The 17,838-nt window shown below is 53.3% G+C and overlaps 1 protein-coding gene across 4 annotated transcripts; it reads left to right on the plus strand.

Annotated features, from left to right (window-relative positions):
* The first annotated feature begins 1,120 nt into the window (after positions 1–1,120).
* ppox (protoporphyrinogen oxidase) lies at positions 1,121–16,015 on the plus strand. Of its 4 annotated transcripts, none has more exons than XM_033042602.1 (13): positions 1,121–1,233; positions 5,109–5,200; positions 5,633–5,767; positions 7,653–7,768; positions 8,170–8,302; positions 9,235–9,382; positions 9,541–9,734; positions 11,115–11,175; positions 11,270–11,388; positions 11,827–11,940; positions 14,112–14,261; positions 14,448–14,490; positions 15,613–16,015. In XM_033042602.1, the coding sequence occupies exons 1-13, from the start codon at positions 1,164–1,166 to the stop codon at positions 15,738–15,740; spliced, it is 1,503 nt and encodes a 500-aa protein (XP_032898493.1). In that variant the 5' UTR covers positions 1,121–1,163; the 3' UTR covers positions 15,741–16,015. The 4 variants fall into 4 exon arrangements, with proteins under 4 accessions (XP_032898493.1, XP_032898496.1, XP_032898494.1 ...); XM_033042603.1 differs by lacking the exon at positions 1,121–1,233 and adding an exon at positions 1,243–1,401; XM_033042604.1 differs by lacking the exon at positions 1,121–1,233 and adding an exon at positions 3,405–3,494.
* The last annotated feature ends 1,823 nt before the right edge of the window (positions 16,016–17,838 follow it).

Consider the following 17,838-nt stretch of genomic DNA (forward strand, 5'->3'; position numbering starts at 1 on the left):
GACAAAAATGCTGGAGAAACTCAGCGGGCGAGGCAGCATCTATGGAGCGAAGGAAATAGGGAACGTTGCCTTGTACTCGCTAGAATTTAGAAGATTGAGGGGGGATCTTATAGAAACTTACAAAATTCTTAAGGGGTTGGGCAGGCTAGATGCAGGAAGATTGTTCCCGATGTTGGGGAAGTCCAGAACAAGGGGTCACAGTTTAAGGATAAGGGGGAAGTATTTTAGGACCGAGATGAGAAAAACATTTTTCACACAGAGAGTGGTGAATCTCTGGAATTCTCTGCCACAGAAGGTAGTTGAGGCCAGTTCATTGGCTATATTTAAGAGGGAGTTAGATGTGGCCCTTGTGGCTAAAGGTATCAGGGGGTATGGAGAGAAGGCAGGTACAGGATACTGAGTTGGATGATCAGCCATGATCATATTGAATGGCGGTGCAGGCTCGAAGGGCCGAATGGCCTACTCCTGCACCTATTTTCTATGTTTCTATGCCTCATCCGCTGAGTTTCTCCAGCATTTTTTTCTATATTCGATTTTCCAGCATCTGCAGTTCCTTCTTAAACAAAGTACAGTGTAAACTGCATCTTCGGTGTAAACCAGCATCTGCAGTTCCTTCCTCCACACACTGTACAGATGTCAGAGGTTATCGGGAGAAGGCAGGGGAATGGGGGGAGATAGATCAGCCGTGATTGAATGGCGGGGTAGACTTCATGGGCCGAATGGCCTAATTCTACTCCTATTCCTTCTGTTTAAGAAGGAACTGCAGATGCTGGAAAATCGAAGGTAGACAAAAATGCTGGAGAAACTCAGCGGGTGTAGCAGCATCTATGGAGCGAAGGAAATAGGCAACGTTTCGGGTCGAAACCCTTCAGAAGAAGTGTTTTGACCCGAAACCCTTCTTCAGAAGAAGTGTTTCGACCCGAAACATTGCCTATTTCCTTCGCTCCATAGATGCTGCTGCACCCGCTGAGTTTCTCCAGCACTTTTGTCTACCTATTCCTTCTGTACCATTTTGGCATATGTCACTGGCTGCGGCAATGAGCACTCAAACTACAAATCCCAGGATCCTCCAGGACGCAGCTGCGCAGTGACCAAGCGGATCGGGGAGCTCCACGGCCGCGCATGTGCATCTCCAGTGGGGCGGGCCCTACTGCCGGCGGCCAATGCGTGCACGCATGCGCCGTGCACTGGTCCTCCGAGTGCGGACATGCGCGGTGAGGCGAGGAGTGGGAGGTAAGGCCGCGACCCGCAGGCTCCTCCAGCAGCAGCAGCAACTGCCGTCCCCGTGTATCCCCACCTCACTGCCGCCTGTGGCCAGCGGTGTGGTCGCTGGTCGCCCACCGCAGGCAGGGTGGGGTGGTGCTGGAGAGGGCGCAGGGAAAGATATTGGCCGGACTGGGGGTAGCTCCAGTCATGGGGAGAGATCGTGTAGGAAGGAACTGCAGATGCTGGTTTATGGCGAAGATAGACAGAGTCCAGAGTAACTCAATGGGACATGCAGCATCTCAGGAGACGAAGGATGGGTGACATTTCAGGTCGGGACCCTTCTTCACACTGTCAGAACTCCCGTCCGGAAGAGGAGAACAAAGTAGGCACAACCAAAGATACTAAAGCATAACTTGAGGAGCTATCGCAGTGGGTCAGACAAACAGAACTCCCGTCCGAGTGAGGAGGAGAACTTCAGTCTGAAGATAGGTTCCGACCCAAAGCGTCACCTATCCTTTCCCCCACGAGATGCTGCCTAACCCGCTGAGTTACTCCAGCACGTTGTGTCTGGAGAGAGATCAGTCTCTGAAAGTTGTTTCACAATGCTTGTGCTTCACTAAGCTCCGATCGTTTTTGCAGCAAAGTTGCATCAAACATCTGAATTCTTGCCTTGAAAATGGATCCAGTTATTCATCATTTTGTTGTTCGAAATTTTTTGAATGCATTTAACTGATTATGTTTACATTTTTGGTTAGCTTTACTGGATAAACTGGCTGATATGTTACCAAACATTCATTGACAAAACAATTAATTCTCATAGTGTCCAATTTCTAGTGCTAATCATTGATCACTTTTAAAAAAAAATGATTAATCAGAGCAGCCTTACTCTAAACTAAACAAACTCCCCCCCACAACACAAATACGTCCATGCAAACCACATACACCCTAAAGAACCAAAATACACCCCTCCCCACAACCCGCATACAGCCCCACAAGCCAAATACACCCCTCCCAGCACAACCCACTTTCATCTCTCCCCCCACAACCCACATACACCCCTCCCCCCACAAACCGAATTTCGGTGCACCCTCCCCACTCAAATAACGTACCCCCCGCCACTCAATTTAGGCACCATTCCCACTCAATTTATAGCCTCCCCCGCTCAATTTAGGTACCCAGCCCCCCTTCATTCAATTCTTTAAATGCTTCCCCTCTCACCTTAAACCTATGCCCTCAAATGTTGGATTCCTTAACCCTGGTGAAAAGCCTGTGACCAACCATCTTTTCTGCACCCCTCATCATTTTATAGACCCCTATAAGGTCACCTCGCAGCCTCCTACGCTCCAAGAAAACATTCCTGACCTATCCAGTCTCTCCTTATAACTAAATCCCCCAATCCCAGCAGCATCCTCCTGTAATCGTTACTGCACCTTTCCCAGAGACAGAGACACACACAATACACATACACAGCAGGGAAAACACACACACACACAGCGGGGAAAACACACACACACACACAATACACACACACAGCGGGGAAAACACACATACACACACACACACACAGTGGGGAAAACACACACAATACACACACACAGCGGGGAAAACACACATACACACACACACACAGCGGGGAAAACACACACACACACACAATACACACACACAGCGGGGAAAACACACACACACACACACCGGGGAAAACACATACACACACAGCGAGGAAACACACACACATAGCGGGGAAAACACACACACACACAGGGAGTAAACACGCACATATATACACACACACACACATAGCGGGGAAAACACACACACACACACAGCGGGGAATATATGCACACACACAAAACTTAAAGTGCGGTCTCAACAACTTGTATCTTTGTAATATGATGTCCCGATTCCTGTATTGAGTGCCCCAATTCGATCCCCTCTTCCTCACCCGCTGGTGCTGGAGGGATGATACTGAGAAGTTAATCCCCAGTGCTGTCCCGAGCCTCATGCCGGGGCTGTGTGCAGTGAGAGTGCTTTATTTACAATGCTGTGTCAAGGAGCGCTGCTCCCTCCTGGTGTATCGGTTCCACCCAGTGGCTCAGTGTTAACAGGCATGGGCTCCTGCAGAGTCCCCTCCCCTTCTGCCTGCTAGCTGCACTGAGTGTGGAGGGAGATAACACGGGCAGGCTGTCCCTGACCCACCTCTCCTCCCAGTCCCCCACAAAGCCGCAAGGCTCCTGCCTCGTGGCAGCTTCACAGGGAATCCACGGGAAGGAGGCCACAGTTTACCGGTAGGAAGCAGCTTGGGCGAGGGTCAGCTTGGACGGGGGGCTACAGGGTGCACTCCTGATCATCCAGCTATACAGAGGGTGCTTTGAACAGCAAAGGGTACAGAAAGCATTCACTAGGAGGCTACCGGGACTGGAGGGCTTGTGTTATAAGGAGAGGCTAGACAAGCAGGAAGTCTTTCCCTGGTGCAAAGAGGCTGTGGGGTGACCCACAGGGGCATCAAATCATGAGGTGCTTAGATAAGTTGAATTGTCACAGTGTTTTCTCCAGGGTAGTAGAGTCTAAAACTAGAGGGCACGGGTTTAAAGTGAGAAGGGAACGTTTTACAGGTGATCTGAGGGGCAACTTTTTCACACAAAGGGTATGTGAATGAGATGCCAGTGGGTATGTGAATGAGATGCCAGACGTAATGGCAGAGGCAGGTACGATAACAATTTGGACAGGTATGTGGATAGGAACGTTTTGGAGATATAGGCTAAATGTAGGCGAATGGGATTAGTTCAGGAAGGCACTGGTCGTGGGTGAGTTGGGGTGAATGGACTGCTTGGTGTTGCCCAACTCTGACTGCAATTGGGGGGTTGCTGGCATTCTTTACCTATGCTGCTTGAAGCATTGTTTACTTGTGGGCCGAAGGGCCTGTTGATGTGCTATATTGCTCTATGCTCTCAGTGCATCCTCCACAACTCAACTGTGGCTGTAACACAACTGTGGTGGCTCATTGAAGAGGAAAGATTCAGACCGCAGGGAGGTGGAGAGGATCTGGGCAGCTGGGCATGGAAGTGGCAAACGTATTCATTTAGATGAGAGTGTGATGGTGGGTTGGGAGGTGAAGCATAGTTAGGAATGCACAATAAATGGGGGGTGGGGGAGATTGCATTCCCACCGATCCCCAAAGGTGCGGGATAACTCATCACGGGTTAGAACGACAGACTGTTTGCTTTCCTTCAGACGAGGCTCAGAGTACAAGGGCAGGGAGGGGGTGCAGGAACCGTGCCCTACACCAGTTAGACCCCAGCCTGATCCTGCAGCGAGTTGTGGTCACCATGTCCCAGAGGGACGGGATCAGACGGGAGAGGGTCTGGGACACTGCTTGAAGGGAGGGTCAGGGAGTCAGAGAGCCTCCCTACAGTTACACAGCACCCGTGGCTGGGCTTGAGAGCAATGAGAGAGGAGTGGTGGTCTCCATCATCTGATAGTGGAGAGGCCTGACTCATTCCAACAACAGCCGTACAAGGAAACCAGGAACAGGAACAAACCTGTTAAACAGCAGCAAGCCGCTCGTAGGGCTTGTACAGGGAGAGGCAGGTCGATCTGGCTCTGCGGAAACATTGCAGATAAAGGAACTTGCTGTGTCACCCTGATAAACAGCCAGGCGCAGAGAGCACAAACTCAGACGTGAGGGCTCAGCAGGAAAGGCACGTTCACCAGAGTGTCCACAAGTGTTCCAGCTCCCTCTATGTTCCCTCCGCCTACCTTTGTCTCCTGCTTCTCTCACTCCTCTTCTCCCTCTCCCACACCCTCCTGTTCCCACCTCGCACTCCCCCTTCCCTCTGTCACTCGGGCCTCTGCCCCTCATGTCTCTGGGCCTTACCCTGCTCTTCCTCATCTCCCCGCAGGTTTGATGCCGCGCACCTTGGTCGTTGTGGGAGCTGGTGTCAGTGGCCTCGCTGCCGCTCTCCACCTCAGCAGAGTTGTACCTGCTGCCAAGGTAACGTTCCCTGCCCCGATGCCCCACCAACCCACCCCTGGCGGTGCTCCCACGCAACCCCTTCCTCCGGTGCCCCCACCCAATGCCCCTTCCCAGGTGCCCACCAACCCTCCCTGTGTGCCCCCTCACCCACCACCCCCCCCCCCCGTGTGCTCCCTACCCCAGCACCCAGGATAAAATCCCAGCGTCAGACCTTGTGAAGTGCGTGGAAATTCTGCTTGGTTCTAACCCAAGTAACTGCAGCATCCCTGACACAGGGACAAGACTCAAACTGTAGTAATCCATCATCCACTGTTTACTTCCTCTTCCACCTGTTCCCAATCCCATATTTCCCCACCCTCTAATCCCCTACTCCCAGTCGCCTGCCCCACCTCCCCTCCCTTCGTTCCTCCCTCCACACTTCCATCCTTCAATCCTCACTTACCTGTCCAGGTGCTGCTGCTGGAAGCGAGTGATCGCACGGGCGGTTGGCTGCAGACCACATGCACCGAGGAAGGGGCGATATTGGAGCACGGACCCAGGGGAGTCCGGTCAACAGGGACAGTGGGCACGAACACGCTCCAACTGGTGAGGGAGAGGGTCTGTGACCCGGGCCAGGGGGGGGTTTCACCAGAATTGCACATCTCCAGGAGTGCGTTACAGGCTGCAATCTATGCAAGGGTCTTGTGGGTTTATTTATATTATGACGGTTTCCTAGGATCTAATCCAGGAATTGGGGTTTATTTATAGAATATCAAATCACTGGGAATGAATTAAAGGCTGGGATCTAATTGAGAGGTTCGGATTTCATGTTTTGACAAAACATTAATGTTTTAAACTGAACAAAACTAACAGACTATGTATTAGTGACATGACATAGAACATGGAACAGTACAGGAACCTTCAGCCCACAATGTTTGCACTAAACATGATGCCAAGTGAAACTGAACTCATCTGCCTGTACATGATCCATAACCCTCCACTCCCTGCACTTCCTTGGGTGTCTCTGAAAGCCTCTTAAATGGCGGAGGTCCCAGCACAGATCTCTGCGGAACTCCACTGGTCACAGCCAGAATATCTATCTTCCACCACAACCCTCTGTCTTCTTTGAATAAGCCAATTCTGAATCCATGTGACCAAGTCATCATGACTCCCGCGCATCTTAATCTTCTGGAACAGCCTACCATGAGAGACCTTATCAAAAGCTTTACTAATACAACATCCCACCTTCATCAATCTCCTTTGTCACCGCAGAAAATGCAATCAAGTTAGTAAGACACATCCTGCCATTTAGAAAGCTGTGGTGGCTCTCCCTAATTAGCCTATTCCCAAATGGGAGTAAATTCTCTTCGAAGATTTCTCTCCCGTAGTTTCCCGACCGCTGATGTGAGGCTCGCCGGCCTATAGTTCCCTGGATTCTCTCTTATTTTCCTTCTTAAATAAAGGAACATCACGGGCAACTCTCCAGTCCTCCGAGAAGGAACAAAGATCCTAATCAAGGCCCCCTCAACAACCTGGGATAGATCCCATCAGACTCTGGGGGCGTCCATCTGAATGCTCTTCAAGAGCCGAAGCAGCGCCTCCATAATCACATAACACATACTTTGTCACTATGACCAAAATAGTGTCAATTATTGGCGGCACGGAGGCCAGCCGTAGAGTTGCTGACTTACAGCGCCAGAGACCCAGGTTCGATGCTGACTGGGTGCTTGTCTGTACGGAGTTTGTACATGCGGAGATTTTCTCCGGGACATCTGGTTTCCTCCCAGTTGCCAAAGACGTGCAGGTTTGTAGATTAATTGGATGTGTATAATTGTAAATTGACCCTAGTGTGTGTGTAGGATAGTGTTGGTGCGCGAGGATCGCTGGTTTGCGCGGGAATGTGTAGGTTAACCTATGATGAGTGTTTGTCGGCACTTTGCCTGTACTCGCTGGAGTTTAGAAGAATGACGGGGGAACCTCATTGAAACATACAGAATAGTGAAAGGCGTGGATGTGGAGAGGATGTTTCCACTAGTGGGAAAGTCTAGGACTAGAGGTCATAGTCTCAGAATTGAAGGTCGCTCTTTTAGAAAGGAGACAAGGAGAAATGTCTTTAGTCAGTGGGCAGTGAATCTATGGAATTCTTTGCCACAGAAGCCAGTGGAAGCTAAGTCAGTGGATATTTTTAAGGCAGAGATAGATAGGTTCTTGATTAGTACAGGTGCCAGAGGGAGCGATTGATCAGCCATGATTGAATGGCGGAGTAGACTTGATGGGCCGAATGGCCTAATTCTACTCCTATCACTTGTGACCGTAAGACTCGGTGGGTCGAAGGGCCTGTTTCCGTGCTGTCTCTCTAAACTAGAACTATATGTTGGGACACTATTGCCCCCAATTTGACACTATTTTGGGAGTGAATTACAGGGTGGGATGAACATGAAAAGTTTACCTTCATTTTCCTTTTTCCTCTTCCTTTCTGTTTCACCTCCAGGTTTCTGAGATTGGTTTGGAAAGTGAATTGCTTCCAATCACTTACAATGATGCTGCAACCAAGAATAGATATCTCTTCGTTGGCGGCAAGCTTTGCAAATTGCCTACTAGTATCAGGTAGATGGCCATCGCGATGATCAGCCTTTGGTTCTCAGTTGCCTACTGCGTGGTCGCTCGACCCACCATTGCTCCATCAACCCATCTCGGCACAGTGCTCCCAGTGTGGTCTGACCCAGGGACACTGACCTCTACACTATCCATTTGTCCTCAAATTCCAGAATGCAACTGATGGGGATTCACGGGGGGGGGGGGGGGGGGGGGGGGGGAGGGAGGGAGGGTCAGAGGGTCAGAGGTTGGTTGGTCGGTCAAGGGGAGGGTCAGAGGTTAAGGGGGGGGTGTGGGTGGGGGAGGCTGGGACTGGCTGGGATGGATTTGGTCCTGTGGTAATATCTGACCACAGTTGGGCTCCCATGGATAACCTCGGTGTTGACAGTTTCTTGCCCCTCTTCCTTGTGCAGGAGTGTGTTCAGCAAGTTACCTCCGTTCTCCCAGCCCCTGGCCTGGAGCCTGGCCCGGGAACCCATCCTGCCGCGGAGCAAGGAGGAGGACGAGAGTGTGCACGCATTCTTCACCCGCAGGTTCGGGGCTGAGGTGAGAGTCCTCGGAGGAGTAGGGCAGCGTGTATCCACCGCCAGCAGCCCCCACACCAAGGCCCACTCCCCATCCCCCGCTCCCCCAGCCCCTGCTCCTCCACTCCCACTCCCCCACTACCACTCCCCCGCTCCCCAGCCCCCATCCCCCAGCCCACACCGCCCGCTCTCCAGCCCCCGCTCCCAGCCATTCTCCCCATCCCCAACATTCCCCGCCAAGCCCCCTACTCTCTGCACCCCCTCCCCACCACACTACCCTTGCCCCCACCCTGCTCCGCCCCCCTCAGCCCCTACCTCCCAGCCCCCAACTCTGCCCCCCCACCATACTGCTCTCACCAACACCACTGTACCTCTCCCAGCCCCCACCTCCCAGCCCTCCCTCATCAGGTGCACCACTCCCCACTGGCCCCCCGTACACTCCGTCCCCCTCCTCCACTGCCCCACCCCCCCAACATTGCCCGAGCCCCCAACTTGCTGACCCCATTCCTCCAACCCCCATCTCCCAGCCACCTGCTCAACAGCACCATCACTGCCCACTATTCCGCCCTGTCCTTTCTCCCCCCACCCACCCTCACACACTGCCCCCCCCACACACACTGCCCCCCCACACACACTGCCCCCCCCACACACACTGCCCCCCCCACACACACACACTGCCCCCCCCCCACACACTGCCCCCCACCCCACCCCCACTGCCTCCACCCCAACCCCACACACACTGCCCCCCACCCCACCCCCACACACACTGCCCCCCCCCCACACTTCCCCCCCCACCCCACCCCCACACACACTGCCCCCCCCACCCCACCCCCACACACACTGCCCCCCACCCAACCCCCACACACACAGCCCCCCACCCCCACACACACTGCCCCCCACCCCACCCCCACACACACTGCCCCCCACCCCGTTGCTGACGCTGCTCTCTCACAGATGGCGGACTATGTGGTGGACAGCCTGTGCCGAGGGATCTTTGCTGGTGACAGTCGGAAGCTCAGTGTCCGCTCCTGCTTCCCCCCACTCTTCAAGGCAGAGAGGAGCTGGGGCTCCGTGCTGCTCGGCATGTTGGTTGGATCAGGGGGTGAGTGAGGCCCCACTTCTCTCCGCCCCCCTCCCCTCGCTGCCCTGCATGTCTCGCCCCTCTCCGCCCTTCCCCATCAGCTGCCCGTGCACCCCCCAATCACATCGCCCCTCCCTACCCCCCCTCTATGTCTTGCCCTGCCTCCCTCCTTTGTGCAGCTGTGAAGTGGGACGGAGCGAAGACGGAGGTGATGGAGCGTGCGCGGCGCGAGGGCTGGGCACAGTGGAGCCTGCGCCGGGGGATGCAGAGCCTGCCCGAGGCCATGGAGGCTGCCTTACGGGCGAAGGGGGTGGAGATCCACCTGCACTCCCCCGTCACCGAATTACGACCCGCTGCCGATGGAGGCTGCCAGGTGGGTGACGTGGAGAGCCGGGTGTTTCATTGGCGGATGTACCCGCCACATCATGTACCCGCCACATCATGTACCCGTCACATCATGTACCCGCCACATCATGTACCCGCCACATCATGTACCCGCCACATCATGTACCTGTCACATCATGTACCCGCCACATCATGTACCCGCCACATCATGTACCCGCCACATCATGTACCTGTCACATCATGTACCCGCCACATCATGTACCCGCCACATCAAGTACCCGTCACATCACGTACCCGCCACATCATGTACCCGCCACATCATGTACCCGCCACATCAAGTACCCGTCACATCACGTACCCGCCACATCATGTACCTGTCACATCATGTACCCGCCACATCATGTACCCGCCACATCATGTACCCGTCACATCACGTACCGGTCACATCATGTACCCGCCACATCATGTACCCGTCACATCATGTACCCGCCACATCATGTACCCGTCACATCATGTACCCGCCACATCATGTACCTGCCACACGTCACATCATGTACCCGCCACACAACAATTACAGGCCAGTAAACACAAATCGCATACATAAATATATAATAATTATAATACAACACATTAACTGTCATATTAGGTAACCAAAGACACAGTCCGTCGAAGATTAAAATAGACACAAAATGCTGGAGTAACTCAGCGGGTCAGGCAGCATTCTGGAGAAAAGGAATAGATCGAGATCCTTCTTCAGACTGATGATGAAATATCACCTATTCCTTTTCTCCAGAGACGCTGCCTGACCTATTGAGTTACTCCAGCATTTTGCGTCTATCTTCAGTGTAAAGCGGCATTTGTAGTTCCTTCTTACATAGAAGATTCATGTTGCTCATGTTCGTGTTGTGCAGTGTTCAAGAGCCGGGATGAAGCGGTTCTTGTACCTGGTGGATGGGGTGTTCAGTCTCCTGTACCTTCGTCCTGACGGTAGTAACAAAACGATTCGGTGCCCAGGGTGGTGTGGGTCTTTGATATTGGCTGCCGCTTGTGTAGATACCCTTGATGGTGGGGTGGTCAGTAGCTGCGTTGTGCTGGGCAGTGTCCACCATTCTTTCCTGACCAGTTACTGTCCCTTGTTGCTGGGTGTCTGTTTTACATATCACCCCCAAACTCTTGGATTAGAGCCTGTTCTGTAACCCACTGCTGAGTATCTGTTATTCTGTATACAAGCCCCAACCCTGGGTGGGGTGACGGCCTGTAGCCCACTCCCAAGTACGTGCTAATCTGTGTAGAAACCCTGACCCCCTGGGTGAGGTGTCAGCCTGTAAGCCACCCCCAGGGGTCTGTGTATTAGCCCCGATCCTGGGTGAGGTCTCAGCTCTGTCTGGTCGGTTTGTGTCTTTGGCAGGTGCTGACAGAGGGAGGGATCCTGGCAGCGGACCACGTTTTCTCTGCACTTCCTGCTGGAGGTAGGTAGAGTGGTGCAGTGGCGTCTGGCCCCAATCACTGTGTGTGCCGCCCCTGACCTCTGCTCTCCTCACTCCCCCCCTCCCCCCCCTGCAGTGCTGGGCCCGCTGCTGCCCACTGCCTGGCGACCGCTGGCACAGGCCCTGGGCAAGATCGGCAGCGTCTCTGTGGCTGTGGTGAACCTGGAGTACGAGGGACGAGTGCTGCCTGTCACGGTGAGCAAACCACCCTCTGCGATGACCCCTTCTACACTCCTCGTTCCATTCTAGCCCGCCCCTCCCTCGTTCCCTCCTGCTCCACACCCCCTGGTGACCACTCCACCCTCCTTGCTGGCCCCTTCCACACTCCTCGTGCCCCACCCAACCGTCCCAATCTCACCCTCCCTCCCACTCCAGGCAGCACCCCTCCCCGCCCCACTCTCTTCCCCCTCGCTCTCCTTTCCCCACCTTCATCCCATCTCACTCTCCCCACCCTGTCTCTCTCCCCACCCCCTCACTCTCCCCACACTCCTCTCTCTCTCTCCCCCATCACCCTTCCCCTCCCCGCTCTCACTTTCCCCTCCCCATCTCTCCCCTCTCCCCCCTCCCTCAGTGCCAGTCGTCTAATTCTCCCTCCCTACCGCCCCCCCCCCCCCCCCCCCCCCCCCCCCACAGGGTTTCGGACACCTGGTTCCGTCGGGTGAGTGTGGGGAGATTCTGGGCGTTGTCTACGACTCCTGCAGCACCCCCCAGCATGACCGATCGGGACCACCGACCACCAGACTGACGGTACGCATCCCTGCCGGGTGGGTGGGGACATCAGTGGGCACAGTGTCAGGTTCCCCTCCGGATGGGTGAAGTAGTGGGCACTGGGACAGATACCCTCGTGGATGAGGGTGGGTGTATGGGCACTAGGACATAGGGTCGGTACATCAGTGGGCACTGGGACAGATACCCCCGTGAATGAGGGTGGGTGCATCAATGGGCACTCTGGTTAAATATCCACCAGATGAAGGTTGACCAGTGGGCACCGTGCCAGATACCCCACTGGGTGGGTGTGTGTATATCAGTGTGCACTGACACAGATACATGACTGGGTGGGTGAGTATCAGTGGGCACCATGTCAGATACACCACTGGGTGAGGCTATTGGTGGACACTGGGACAGATACCCCTCTGGGTGAAGGTGGACCAGTGGACACCCATGTTGTGCTCAGGCCGACCCCAGATTGGGTCCCTATGGCACCAATGGAGGCCATTCATGCTATCGTTATCCCAACAATGGAGGCCATTCATTGCATCCTGTCTATCCTGCTCTTCCACTCTGTGCCCTGACTACAGGGCCATTGCACAATTATTTCCTTGTAATCCGCCCCTCCCCTCACAGATCACCATCAGCTGCTCCCAGATCCTCCCAGAAATGAAAAAAAAACAAAACGTGTGAGGCAAAATGATAGAAGAGTTGTGAATTGCAAAGCCAGAGGAAGGAATGTAGGGGTTGGGGTTGAGGAGGGGAGGGGGGGGGAGGGGAAGAAAAAGGGTCTGCGTGAGAAGGAGTGGAGGGGAGTGTTACCTAAAACTTGAGAATTCTGTTCATACCATTACGTACAACCCAGTGAGTTGTGTTGGGTGTCCACACTGGGGTCTCTTCTACACTGGAGGTACCGGAGGTAGACTGCTCGATGGACCGACTGTGCTCAGTCCACAGGGACTGTCACCTCTCACTCTCCAGCCCCCACCAATCTCATCACACTGTCTGTCTTGCTGCCCTCTCCCAGCGTATGCTTGAGTACCACCATAGTCACTGACTTGCTGAGTACAGAAACAGATCCTTCGGCCCACCATGTCCCTGCTGACCATCACGTGCCCATCTATGCACATCCCATCTCCCAACAATGTTCTGCAGCCACCTTTATTTTAGCAATTTATGTGCTTATCTGGGGACTTTTGTGAGTCCTTGCCTCGACCACCTCTTCACACTCCAAACATTGTTTGGCAGAAAATAAATCCTCAGATCCTCAAAACCTCACCTTGAAGCTGTGATTTCGGACATCTCTGAAATGAGATGTTTCCTGCTCTCACCCCTGCTCTGCCTCTCATAATTGCCAGCCTCTTATAATTCCCAGGTCCTGACAGAGGGTACAGGCCCTGGGCACGACCCTCGCTCCTCTCGGAGGAAGAACATGCAATACTCCAACTGCAGCCTAACCAATGTTATGCACTCTTCCACTCTGCGCCCCACAACTACCGAAGACCAGCATCCCCCTTCTCCACATGTGCTGTTATTTTCAGGGATCCTTGGCTTTGTACACCGAGGTTCCTTTGTTTAGGAAGGAACTGCAGATGCTTGTTTACACCAGATAGACACAAAATGCTGGAGTAACTGAGTAGGTCTTGGCCCAAAACGACACGCATTCCTTCTATCCAGAGAAGGATCCTTTGTTCCTCCACACCACCTGGAATCCCACCCTGCTACTTTCATCAGACTTCCCAACGTGCGTCACCCATGCATGACGGGATTAAATTCTATCTGCTTGCCCAATTTACCAGCCGGCCAATCTCATTCTGAAGCAGCCTTGCTGTTAACAACACCACCAATTTTCCTGGCATTTGTAAACTTAATCACCTGATTAGACAAACTGCAGCCCTCGGGACTCGCTATTGAATTCTGATAACGAGCCTTTCCAGTTTGTGCCTCTTGCCCCAACATGGTTTCCTCCTCTCTCCCCTGCTCACCTTACAGTTTTCATTCATCTCTAAGTTTTATGCCAGAGCCCAGCACCAGAGCGTGTCATTCAATCCTGGCCCCGGCATCATGTTTGGCATTGTGGTGCTGAGAGCCCTGTTCCTGTGTTGTACTGCCCTGTGTGTCGTACTGGGACAGTTTTTTTCCGGAGATGAGGTTAGTGAGAGATCAGTTGCGCTGGGTTTCCTCTCCCTGACTGGCTCCAATCTCGGCAGGTCATGATGGGTGGATCGTGGTTCACTGGTGCATTCGGAGACCCACAGAGAGTGTCAAAGGAGCGTCTGCTGGAACGAGCCAAGGAGACTGTGCAGGAACAACTGGGAATCACAGGACAGCCACTGACAGCCATCGTCAAAGTGCACAAGGTGAGAGAGGGCGGCAGTTCGGCAAAATACGGGGGGGATGGGGGGGGGGGGGGGCAGGGGACGGGTCAGACAGCGCAGAGCTCCCTCTACACTGTCCCGTCACACGCTCCCAGGGCACGGATCAGACACAGAGTGAAGCTCACCCCGTTTTTATCTCTTAACTTTTCCCATGTTTTTGGCACACAGGATTGTATCCCACAGTATGGAGTCGGACACTGGAAACTCCTGGGTAAGTGTGTTGAGCTGCTCGCAGTGTGACCAGATCTGCCGTGTCAGCACCGCTCCAGCCCTGTGCCCTTAACTTGACCCCCCCCTCCCCCCCAGTGTGACCAGGTCTGCCTGTATCAGCACCGCTCCAGCCCCATGCCCTTGACCTGCCCCCACTCCCCAGTGTGACCAGGTCAACTTGAGTCGGCACCGCTCCATCCCACACACTCGACCCCCCCCTCACCCCCGGCCACCCGACATGGCCAGGCACAGAGAAGGACACCCACCTCACCAAATGTGGCATTGAACGTCATTGATGGATGCACCTTTGTTGGAGGGATTGTCGTGGCATTAAGCCCGGGCATGGCCTCCCACGCTGTGCCCACCTACCTACCTCTCTGCTCCACATGCAGCAGCCAACACTGGCAGAATGGCACCCAATCCCCATCTGCCACCAGCCCTCACCGCCCCTCTTCTCCTGCATGAAACTTCACCTCTGTCGCGTCTGGCTGGTCGGGCACACCATGAATCCCCCCCTGTCCCCGTAACCCCCCCTCCAGCGGAAAACCTCCCTACTTGTCTCTATAAACTGTGATACCAACTCCCCTCCGTCTCCATATGCCCCCCACAGCTCTTTCTATAACCTTTCAACACTATACCCACCCCATTACCTAACTTCATACTATAGCTATACCCTTCCTTGTCGCTGTAACCTCCTCTGCCCCATACAGCCCCCTCCCCCCCTCCCCTATTCCAGCCAGTCCGCCTTCCTCCAACTCTACCTCTTCACACACCGGCATCATTCCCTATCTCTGCAACGCCCCACAGCGGTCTGTCTCTGCAACCACATCCGACCCCTACATCCCTCCTTGCCTCTGTAACAACTTCTGGCCCATACACTCCACCCTCTCTCTGTAACCCAAACCCCAACGCTGAACCCACCGAACTCTAGTGTCCTGCGACTCTCTGGTAGCTGCGATCTTGCTAGGTCAACACTGGTGACGCCCAATCAACCCTGCGGCACTGACTAACTACATGTTATCTCTCCCTACACCTCCCTCTTCACCCCCTCCATTTTGCTCTCTACCCTCCCCTCCATCTCTCCTCCCTCCCTCTTGCTCTCTCCTTCCCCCCCACCCCACAGCTGACATCTCCGAGTGGACAGTCAGCCACCGTGTACCGCTGACGCTGCTCGGTGCGTCCTACGACGGCGTGTCGGTCAACGACTGCATCTACCAGGCCCAGCGCGGGGTGGAGCGGCTGCAGGGGTGAGGGACGTCGCCGCCGGTCGCAGGCCTGTCGCCAGCTCACTCTCGCCCTCTGCACGGACTCGCCACCCCCAGAGCGAGGGATCCTCGGCCCCTGTATCGTTCAGCGTGGGCCGGGCCTTCCCGGTTTCCCGGGGGACGCGAGCCGTGACTCGGCGAGCAGGGCCGGCACACGGCAGATGCATCGATGCGCAAACCCGCGGCTGCATTCGGCGGCGGAGATGGAGGTGGGGCCGAGGAGCGGCACATACTGTTCAATACAGGGAGGTGTGAAGCGAAGCACCGTGTGTGCGTGTATTATATCGCCTCGACGATCCTCTCGGTCACCACGCTGCTTTTCGCGGAGCGGTCCATTCACCCGACTGGCCAATTCTTTCCTTCATCTTCATGCCTGTTCCCACCCCGAGGTTACATTGATGGCTCCATAGATCCGCTCATAGCTACTCTGTCTTCAGCAACGATGTAGCACAGATAGAACTCTGCAGCTCCATCCGCATCCACCCACCCCTCCTATCTATAGCAATGTTACAAAATTTTGAGATTTTAAAAATCAAGTCTGTAATTTATCCCATCAGATAAAGCATAAAAATAAGTTTAATTTGACACCTAATTCACTTTCATATCTCAAGTATTTAAAATGTTATGGCCATTTTCATACTGGGAAATGAGCATCTTGTTCCCTATTGATTTTCTATGGACATAACAAAAAAGCTGTGATCGTGAACAGTCAAAAGCCCATAACTTTCTTAAAAATTAAGAGAACTGAATGAAATTTTCAGTTATCATAGATTGAAGCATTCTGAAACAAATATAAAATAATCTTACTTGGATGACCTGAAATTAAAGCATATAATTAGTTAGTTACCTAATTGTAGCTAATTTCAGACTTCAATTACTAGATCTAAACATCTATCCATTTCTTAATAAATGATTAACATTTTTAAATAGCCTAAATGTCCAAATAATATTCACAAATAATTCACAATAAAACATGATTTTAAAATCTCATTTACATTAATTTATAGACCAAATGGAAGGAATTTAGTGTTTAATTGCTGTAAATAAATGTCCATTTAAATCAGCTTTCCAGTGGGTCCCTGTGGAACGCGCTGGTTTAGAACGTTCACATTGCGGTAGATTTGTGCCCCAAATGCCCAGAAAAATACTGCGGGATATAATGGGCCCAAATTGAGCTACTCGCAATATTAAACTTTGTATAAAGGGATCTTTAGAAGCCCTTTTTAATGTAAAAATATACAGCCAACCTTCTGTGGTTTGCTTTATGAGACCCTGCGGTTGCTGGCGGTCGCGGGTTTAGAGATTGATTTTTAAACTACTATAACTATTATTCAAGGCCTTTAAACCTAATAATAGCTTTTGCGACGGGGGCTTCCAGCGATTTTTCGTTAATAATTAACTAGGCTGAACATCTTCGATTTGAACAGCCTAGAGAAAATCGTGTTTTAAACCCGCCCCCCTCTAAACGGCGCCAAAATCGCGCACACCCGCAACGACAGATTTTCACCGACGCTTCAGGTAGGCTTTGCAACATACCTACTATCTATCTCTCACCCTGACAGCCCTCTCTAGAACTCCGCTCCCCCCTGTCTCTGTGACCCCTGCACACCGACAAGTCCTGGTCACTCTCTCTCACCCCCTACACCCCTCCCTACAACCCAGCAGCTTCCTTTGCACCCATATCTGTAACCCCGACACACCGCCCTATAACTGAAGCTCCGTCTGTAACCCGCCCTTTTTAGAAATACAAATAGTTTTATTCAGTATAAAACAAAAACAAATATTTACAAAAGGGCAACACGATCAAACCCGCCGTTGTAGCAGTTCACCAAACAACGGTTATCAATTTTAAAATAACGTCATCCTCAACAGTAATACACTCGGCCTCCCGCGGCGACCAGCGTCCACAGGAGGCCTCCAGAGTCCCCGTGGACACCGCGTGCTCCCTCTCCAGGGACACGCGAGCACAGACATAGGCCCATAGGCCGGGAAAATGGGCAGGTAGCCGACCCCTGTGTGGCCGGAACAGCGAATGGCCATCTTGGTCAGGCCCAGCTTCTCCCCCTCTCCCCCCCCCCTCTGTA

Source organism: Amblyraja radiata, chromosome 24 (assembly GCF_010909765.2).
Source record: "Amblyraja radiata isolate CabotCenter1 chromosome 24, sAmbRad1.1.pri, whole genome shotgun sequence".
Taxonomy (NCBI): domain Eukaryota; kingdom Metazoa; phylum Chordata; class Chondrichthyes; order Rajiformes; family Rajidae; genus Amblyraja; species Amblyraja radiata.